At 49.5% G+C, this 10,044-nt stretch overlaps 1 protein-coding gene across 1 annotated transcript; it reads left to right on the top strand.

Moving 5' to 3' along the window:
- Nucleotides 1-8,168: 8,168 nt before the first annotated feature.
- PER64 (Peroxidase superfamily protein) lies at nucleotides 8,169-9,728 on the top strand. The gene has a single exon (XM_048697408.2). The coding sequence runs from the start codon at nucleotides 8,362-8,364 to the stop codon at nucleotides 9,352-9,354; it is 993 nt and encodes a 330-aa protein (XP_048553365.2). The 5' UTR covers nucleotides 8,169-8,361; the 3' UTR covers nucleotides 9,355-9,728.
- Nucleotides 9,729-10,044: the final 316 nt, after the last annotated feature.

Raw genomic sequence — 10,044 nt, 5'->3', positions numbered from 1 at the left:
TCATTGGTCATCTCAGTGTTGAGCAGAACTCGAGAGCAAAGGACTCATACGTGAAAGGGGCAGAGGGTTCTTTTAGCGCCAATGTGGTGCAGAAGAACTTCCACAAGTTCAAGGGAAAGAACTCTGTCCAGCAGAATACTACCTTTAAGAAGAAGGGTAAGAAGAAAGACAAAAAGAGATATGGCTGCTTTACTTGTGGTTCAGATGAACATTGGGCAAACAAGTGCCCAAACAAGTACAAGAAGCCAGCACAGGAATCCAAGTCTGTGAATGTCACTCTGAGCAACAATGTTGCGGCATCTGGGTATGGTAATATGTTTACCATACTTTCAGTTTGTCAGTCCACCCATTGGTGGATTGACACTGGGGTCAATATTCATGTGTGTGCTGACGTGTCTTTGTTTTCTTCCTACCAGGTCACACGAGATTGTTCCGTCCTGATGGCGAATGGCTCGCATGCTTCTGTTCATGGTGTTGGCACGGTAGATCTGAAGTTTACTTCGGGAAAGATCGTGCAACTGAAGAACATGCAGCATGTCCCCGCCATAAAGAAGAATCTCGTTAGTGGCTCCCTTCTATGTAAAGAAGGGTTTAAGTTAGTATTTGAGTCTAACAAAGTAGTCGTATCTCGGTATGGACTATTTGTTGAAAAAGGATATGATTGTGGTGGTTTGTTCCGCCTTTCCCTGGAGGATTTCTGTAATAAAGTCGTGAACCAAATTCATTCTGATGTGAACGAATATGAGGTTTGGCACTCACGTCTTTGTCACATAAATTTCGGTTGTATGACGCGGCTAGCTAAGATGGATTTAATCCCGAGTTTCACTTTAGCCAAAGGCTCTAAATGCCATGCGTGTGTGCAAGCTAAGCAACCTCGTAAGCCTCACAAGCTTGTGAAGGAGAGACACCTGGCACCTCTAGAGCTCATACATTCAGATCTTTGTGAGATGAATGGTGTGTTGACTAAAGGTGGAAAGAAATACTTCATGACTCTGATTAATGATTCCACTAGATTCTGCTATGTGTATTTGTTAAATACTAAGGATGAGGCTCTACACTACTTTAAAGTCTATAAGGCTGAAGTTGAGAACCAACTTGAGAAGAAAATAAAACGAGTCCGGTATGATCGTGGTGGAGAGTACTTTTCTAATGAGTTCGATTTATTCTGCGCGGAACATGGTATTATTCATGAGAGGACGCCTCCCTACTCACCCTAGTCAAACGGGGTTGCCGAACGGAAAAACCGTACTCTAACTGATTTGGTTAACGCCATGTTAGATACATCGGGTTTATCCAAGGCATGGTGGGGGGAGGCTGTATTGACATCTTATCATGTCCTAAATAAAGTTCCCACAAAGAATAATGAGACTACTCCCTATGAGCATTGGGAAAAGAAAAGAACTACACTCTCTTACTTGCGCACTTGGGGCTGTTTGGCGAAAGTCAATGTGCCGATAATCAAAAAGCGCAAGTTGGGACCAAAGACCGTGGACTGTGTTTTTCTTGGCTATGCCAAGCATAGCGTTGGCTATAGATTTCTAGTGGTGAAATCGGAGGTACCTGACCAGAAGGTCAGTACAATTATAGAGTCTAGGGATGCTACATTCTTTGAGGATATTTTCCCCATGAGAGATATGCAAAGTAATTCTAGACTGGAATCTGATGAGACTCCTGAACCTGATATTCCGATGGAATATTATGAACATAAAAGTGATAAGAGTTTCACGGAGGATGACGAGGAAGCTCCTGTTAGGAGCAAGAGACAAAGGACTGCAAAGTCCTTTGGTGATGATTTCCTCGTGTACCTCGTGGATGATGATACTCCCAGCTCCATTTCAGGAGCTTATGCATCTCCGGATGCTAACTACTGAAAGGATGCGGTCCGTAGTGAGATGGATTCCATCTTGGCTAACGGGACATGGGAGATCACTGATCGTCCTTATGGTTGTCGGCCATTAGAATGTAAGTGGGTGTTCAAAAGGAAGCTTAGGCCCGATGGTACTGTTGAGAAGTACAAGGCTAGGCTTATGGCCAAGGGTTATACCCAGAAAGAAGAAGAGGATTTCTTTGACACTTATTCACCTGTGGCTAGACTGACAACCATTTGAGTGTTACTCGCTTTGGCTGCCTCGCATGGTCTTCTCGTTCATCAGATGGACGTTAAGACGGCTTTCCTTAACGGAGAGCTAGACGAGGAAATTTACATGCAACAGTCGGATGGCTTTGTAGTAAATGGTCAGGAAGGAAAGGTGTGTAAGCTAGTGAAATCTTTGTATGGCCTGAAACAAGCGCCTAAGCAATGTCATGAGAAGTTCAACACTACTCTGACATCTGCTGGCTTTGTTGTGAACGAAGCTGACAAATGTGTATACTATCGCTATGGTGGGGGCGAAGGAGTTATACTGTGCCTGTATGTCGATGACATACTGATATTTGGGACCCACCTCAAGGTCATTGAGGAGGTCAAGTCTTTTCTATCTCACAACTTTGAGATGAAGGACCTGGGTGTGGCTGATGTTATCCTGAACATCAAGCTACTGAGAAATTCTGAGGGTGGAATTACACTTTTGCAATCACACTATGTTGAGAAGATTTTGAACCGTTTTGGATATTTGGACTACAAACCTTCTGCAACACCATATGATCCTAGTGTGCGGATTCAAAAGTTCGAAGGCACGGCTGTAGATCAATTGAGATATTCTCAAGTGGTTGGTTCACTGATGTACCTAGCATGTGCTACTCGTCCTGATATCTCATTTGCCGTGTGCAAACTGAGACGGTTTGTTTCCAATCCGGGAGATGTGCACTCGCATGCTGTTGAGCGAATGATGCGTTATTTGCAAGGTACTGCGAACTATGGAATTCACTATTCTGGGTACCCGACGGTACTTGAGGGGTATAGTGATTCGAATTGGATATCTGATGCTGATGAGATGAAAGCCACAAGTGGACATGTCTTCACACTTGGTGGTGGTGTTGTTTCCTAGAAGTCTTGCAAGCAGACGATCTTAACCAGATCGACTATGGAAGCAGAACTCACAGCATTAGACACATCATGCGTCGAAGCAGAATGGCTTCGAGAGCTTTTGATGGATTTGTCGGTGGTTGATAAACCAGTGCCGGCTGTCCTTATGAATTGTGACAATCAAACAGTGATTGCCAAGGCTAAGAGTTCAAAGGACAACATGAAATCCACAAAGCACATAAGAAGATTGAAATCTATCAGAAAATCAAGAAACTCCGGAGTAATAGCGTTGGATTACATCCAGACGGCTAAGAATCTGGCAGAACCTTTTACGAAAGGGCTATCACGGATTGTGATAGAAAATACATCGAGGGATATGGGTATGAGACCCACGTAAGTTGCCATGGGGGTAACCCAACCTATGTGATCGGAGATCCCGTGAATTAGGACCTGGGAAAACAATAGAGCGGTCAACTGAGGAGAGTATCCTTAATTAACCCACTCCGTTGGAGATGCACAATACTCTCAATTCTGTAAGGCGGGTTGACTTTTGTATTAATGTGTTCCAAAGTTTGTGTAAGCAAGATGCTAACCTACATCACATTCTTTAGAGGAACACACCTATGTGAGCCCGACTGCTGGTCACAGTCTATGAGATTGGGTAATCTCTATTAAGCTCATGAGAAGGTATGGAGTATGACTAATAAGCTCCACCCGTGGGGTTTAGCTTTCGGCAGCCATGTATCAGCTGACAATAGGCGAAACTTCTGCACGCCAAACTAATAATTCAAGGCATAGTCCATTGTTTAGTTGTGAAGAAGTCTAATCCTGTTGCTCTAGGTGGAAGTTCAACTTAACAGTATCCACTGAAAATTCTGGTATATCAAACATTGTTTGGAATAGTTGACAAACTTATGTGCCTCGAGATCTGGTGGGGGATTGTTGGATTATGGATGGGCTTAGGCTCATATAAGACACTAATCCCTGGTTAATCTTGAGGCCCATGTGTAAGATGGCAGGTGGTGCGAAGTTTAGTCCCACCTTACTAGTTGAGAAGAGTTGAGACCCCTTTATAAGGGCTACTCTACCACTTGCCATTGGGAGTTTAAAAAGAGGAGTGGTACACGCGCGCTCCTCCTCCTCCGCCGCCCGCCTCGTCACGGCGCGGCGCGCGCCGCGGTTGCGGGAATGAGCCGAGCCGAAGCTTATTTTTGCCGCTTAGGAATGAATTAATTAATCAAGGATTAATTAACGAGTCGCTAAAATGTGGGCCACTGTCCAAGACGTTGGACGGTGGGCTGACTTGCGTTGCCGGGATTCGTCGACTCCCTTGCCGGGGGTGCGAGCCTTGCCGGGACCCGCGTATTCGTCGAATAAGGTTTTTGGGAGCGTCTCGACGCGACTGCTCCCGATCCGTCCACAACTCTGTTCGCCTCTGCTTCCACTACTTCCTCTGCATCGACACCATGGCCGACGACGCCGCCGCTAAGAAGAAGGCCACGGACGACGCCGAGGCTGCTGATGCAGCCGCCGCGTTGGCCTGGCCAACCGAAGGGTATGATCTGTTCATCCCTCGTTTACTCATACTTATACTAGCCGTATATGTATTGCTCATAGAAGGTTCGATTCTATATTCTGTACGTGCTAATATGCTTAGGTACTGCTATGAGATGCATACTTTTTGTGCCATGCTTATTGTTTATCGTGAATAAGTCTAATCGGAAAAGTGTTAATATTTCCAACAGTCGGAAGACCTTGTTTATTATGTTTGATGTTATTTGTATTTATTATGATAGATCTGGATTTTTTTTTCTGCAAAAAAAGGTACACGCGCCATCGTTGACCCTGCAAGATCCAGAGAGGACGTAGATCATGAGTTTTCGACTTCGATGGCGCCAGCCGTTGGAAAATACTCCTACATCTTTACTGAATACTCATGGGCGCTTGCACTCGCGCTGGGTGGCTCGTGACGCCCCCGACGTGGAGGTGTCGCACGGGGCTTTTGCCGCTGGGGAGGGACGACATGGAGCCAAGGATGGCTCGACTGGATCCCATCACACCTGCCATTTCAAGGAGACCGGCCGGTGAATGGAGAATAAACTTTGTTACTACTACGTACAGTATTAATCACCTGCCGACTTGCGTGTGAGGTGGCGCAAGATCTTGTTTCGGTGCAGGATGGGCCGGGAAAAGTTAGTGGCTAATCATGGGAAAGCTGGGCACGCTGCCATGGATAGCGATCCGCGCGCATGGCCTCCGGCCGTCTCGTCTCTGGTCCAGCGCCAGCGCCACCAACCGCGCGCACTGCACCGAGCCACTGATGGAAGTAGAACAAGACACCGGAGCGTAACATGCATCGCATGCGTGCGTCTTTCCCGCTGGTGCCGGGCCGTGGCTTCACGCATCGTTAGCTGGCTGCATGCATGCATGCAAGTTTTCTTTAGAGAGATAGAGAGAGAAACAGCATGCATGCAAGCTTTGTGTCTGTACTGCGCGCATGCATGGTAGTAGGTGTCGTGTCAGGCATCTCCATAGCCAGATCTGTCCGTTCCTTGTGGCCGCTAGATACATACGCTCGCAGCCGGCACGGCACGCAGCGGAGCAGCAGGTTCACATGTGTGCGTGCTCCCGTCCGTGAGGGACAGATGTGCAGCCATCGTAAAGCGCGCGAATACTATGCGAAATTTAGCATGGAAATGAGCGAAGCGTTCTCCCTCCCGCCTTCTCTCGGGACTGAGAGCTAGCGTGATTGTTCGTACGTGGCGCGGCCCGTGCACGCATGCGAGAAAACGACACGACGAAACCGCCTCCCAGTTGGGACGAGGCCCATGTGCGAAGTGTAGTTCGGTGTCACGCTCGAAACATCTATACCCTTTGCTCTTTGTGGCTTGGCTGGTGGTAGTGGCGGTATGCTACGTACGTATGACGGTATGAGCCAGGTGGGCACGCACCGGGCTGGGACAAAAAAGGGCAGGCTAGGTTATTCTTCATGCTCCCTAGATAGGATTTGTGCCTGTGGATGGAGCATACGCAGCCGGGCTCCCAGATCGTCCATATACGTCCGAACACCCTGTCACTCATCGGTCAAATTAATCGCACTTCTAGTTCCGGCCATAGAATCTAGGCTGACAGGCACTCCTCAAACCTAGCCCAAACCCGTCCTTTACGCAGCCGCGCCCACTCCGTCCCTATCCAGGTACTCCGCCTATCGTACCCCTCTTCGCTCGCTCAACCTGCTCTGAATGGCGTACTAGGCACCACTAGGTCCTCGTGCCCGGGCCAGCCCTAGCGCCAGAAGAGGACGCCCGAATCCAAGGCATGAGCAACACGCTGAGAGTGGCAGCGGGCAAGGAAAGGGCAGCGGCGCAGGGGAGGCGCTGGCTGCAAGCTTGGACTGTGTGTGTTCGCCAGTGGATCCGGAGGACCAGCTCCTCACGACGGTCCGGCGCTCCGTCGTGATAGCAAAGACCGACACACGTTGGCTCCGCAGCAAGAACGCGAAAGCGCTTCGGGCCACCATCGAGCAGTCGGAGCGCGAGGCTATGACGGAAGTGGTTGCCAACGAGAAGGCGCCCCGGATGGCCAAGGCGCGGGAACATGCTAGCTGCCCATAGGATGACTGGCATCATCTTCTCAAACGATGACTCCGACCTCTTTCACACCTCCTACGGATCCAACTTCGACGATGACGCAACTTCGACCACGAAGACCTACATGGGGGGTATAGCCGCACCAGCAATCGCAAGGGGAAGGGGATGGTGAGGAAATGGTGATTTCCTCTGCCCTTATTCACCCCGTTTTATCTATGTATTTTAGTTTTTAATATGTATTTGCAATGTCCGGTGATGAACTTTGACCATTTTGTGTCAGCTGACCATGTCCGCTAAGTTAGTATGCGAAATTATGTCGGCTAAGCATGTTCATCTACGTACTTGCTAGTTCACGTTGCATGGGTTGCATGAATGTGAAGGTTCAAATATAAGAAAGACAATTGTGGCAGCAGCCAAACGAGAGATGACCGGTCAGTGCCTACAAATGCGCTCGGACATGTGTATGGATGTTTGAGGGTTGGATGAGATATATCTAGTTGTAGATGCTCTTATTAGACGGATCTGTTTGTGGTGACTAATTTGCATGATGTCTTGGGATGTTTTAGTCAAGATATTGGGGTGCATTGTATGTTTCAAACATCTTATGATGTCTTTCGATGTCAAATTTTGTTTTTTCTTAGAGAAATGCTGATATGTAGAGAAGATTTTTGGTGTTCTGAACGTAATCGTTACATTATACTCCCTCCGTTCGGAAATACTTGTCTTAGAAATGGTTGCATCTAGATTTGTTTTAGTTCTAGATACAACCATTTCTAAGACAAGTATTTCCGAACGGAAGGAGTATGTTTCAAACATCTTATGAAAAGCTAATTAGCCAAAGGTAAGTTGTTAAGAATTGGGAGAGTCAATTCAGGGGAGAAGGAAGATGCGCAACACCTGGCTGCCGGTGGCGCCGGCAAGGCCTCGACCAGTAACGAGTCATAGCCGGCAGAGACGAGTTAGAAGGTTGATGGGTGTAGATGTAGTCTACGTCGGAACTGAAGGTCAATGTCGCTTAGAGGGAAGGCCTTGGACGATGACGAGTTCAACTGTGTGTGCGGTTGTGGTTGTGGCAGGAGGGTGGTGGTGGGTTGGGGGGGGGGGGGGGGAGGAAGGGACGTTGTGGGCCGCAGGTGATGGAGGAGGGAGAAGAGAAGGGACCAACTTGAGGTATAAGATGACGGAGCCTCATCCAACAGTTATTCACTCCGTTCGGAATTATTTGTCGCAGAAATGGATGTATCTAGATGTATTTTAGTTCTAGATACATATATCCGAGATAAGTAATTCTAAACAGAGGGAGTACTTATTTGTAACCAGCCCCCAATTGCTTGTTCAAAAAAAAAAAAAACCAGCCCCCAATTGTAAGAATGGTAATTGACAATGATAGTGAGCGCGGTCGTGGTGACAAATGTAAAAATCCTTCAGATTTCACCATTGAATGAAAATGACCTGTTAATGTACCTGTTTTTTTTCGTGGTTGTAAATGTAGCTGTTGCAACGGAGGGTTGTGCCTTTGACTACTGCGATGTACCCACGCATTGTGTCCATACTGCCGGCCTATCTGATGTACCCACGCATTGCACCCAGCCTCTCTTGTATACATACCACTTGGAGTACCACAGCCCAGATAGATAGCTTGGCTGGGCATACATCACATGCATGCGTTGCACTCACAGATTTGGTTCATTGATTGTTCGATTAGGCCACCACCATGCGGCGGCGATCGGATATATCCTCCTAGCTAGCTCACCCTCTCTGCCAGACACATGCAGCAGCAGCTGGTCAGACTAGCCAGCACACTTAATGGCGCCGCAGCTGCATCCTGATCGCTGCCGCACCTGGCCACGGGCGCCGCTCGGCTCAGTGCTTCTAGCGCTAGCTATAGTGAGCCTGGGCGGCGGTGATGCCCTGAGCCTGGACCACTACCGGCAGAGCTGCCCGAGGGCGGAGGCGGCCGTGGCGGCGGCGGTCCGGCAGGCCGTGGCCAAGGACCGCACCGTGCCGGCTGGCCTGCTCCGCCTGCATTTCCACGACTGCTTCATCCGGGGCTGCGACGCCTCCGTCCTCATCGACTCCACGGCCGGCAACACCGCGGAGAAGGACGGCCCGCCCAACGCCTCGCTGCACGCCTTCTTCGTCGTCGACAACGCCAAGCAGGCCGTGGAAGCCATGTGCCCGGGCGTCGTCTCCTGCGCCGACATCCTCGCGCTCGCCGCCAGGGACGCCGTCGCGCTCTCCGGCGGCCCGTCCTGGTCGCCGCTGCTGGGGCGCGGGGACGGGCGGGTGTCGCTGGCCAGCGACACCACCTCTTTGCTGCCGGGGCCCGGGGCCAGCTTCGACCAGCTCAGGCAGGCGTTCCACGCGCTGGGGATGTCGGTCAAGGACCTGGTGGTGCTCTCCGGCGGCCACACGCTGGGGTTCGCGCACTGCTCCTCCTTCCAGGGCCGCATCCACGGCTTCCGGCCCGGCGCCGACGTGGACCCGGCGCTGAACCCGTCCTTCGCGGCCGCGCTGCGCAGGGCGTGCCCGGCCAACAACACGGCCCGGGGCGCCGGGTCGGGGATGGACTCCACGTCCGCCACCTTCGACAACGCCTACTACCGGATGCTGCAGAGCGGCCGCGGGCTGCTGTCCTCCGACGAGGTGCTGCTGACGCACCCCAAGACGCGGCGGTTCGTGGCGCTGTACGCGGCGCGGCAGGACGCCTTCTTCAGGGCGTTCGTGAGCTCCATGCTGAGGATGAGCGCGCTCAACCAGCCCGGCGAGGTCCGAGCAAACTGCCGGCGACACAACTGAAGCAAGCAGTGGATCCCCTCCTCCTCCCTCCTCTGTCTCTGCCACATAACTGTATTTCGTTCTGATTAATTCCGGTACGTAGTAACTGTGTGTAACTGTGGCCGGCAATCTACAGACATTCTAGTTGAAAAAGGGCCTACAAGGGAATATCTTGTTTCCTTTAAATAATACTTCTAGACATTTTTCACAAGCTTATATTACTCAAGAAAGTTAAGAGTAAAAGAGAGGTGTGTGGTAGAAAATGGTTGGTCTATTGTAAACTACATGTGGAGAAAGTGCAAGACCATATTAGCCACATTCAGAATAGTAATCACAACTATTTGGGCCATAAGATTCAGAATGAGATAACTTCTCCTCTTGCAAATACCATAAAAGATGCCAAATATTTCTTTATAATTCTAGGTTGTCCCCTTGGTGTTAGCCATGAGAAACAATTGACTTCAATTATGATGTGAGCAAACATGCCGAACACAATGAATCTTTTCCTAGAGTTTTCCAACATGGATGATATATTAGGAGTGTGACTTTTCGACAACTATTTTATTTTTTGAAAAGGAGGACAACTCCGAGCTCTGCATCAGAACGATGCACACAATCATATATTATTAATAATGCTAAATCCAGCAGACGAACAACCTCAACCCGGAAATAAAGTAGAAAACAAACCCTGAGGCGGCATACCTCGCGACA

This window comes from Triticum urartu, chromosome 2A (assembly GCF_056163025.1).
Source record: "Triticum urartu cultivar PI428250 chromosome 2A, HENAU_Tu73, whole genome shotgun sequence".
In the NCBI taxonomy this organism is placed as follows: domain Eukaryota; kingdom Viridiplantae; phylum Streptophyta; class Magnoliopsida; order Poales; family Poaceae; genus Triticum; species Triticum urartu.
The sequence above is the reverse complement of the archived record's forward strand: the minus strand, read 5'-3'. Positions and strand labels throughout refer to the sequence as shown.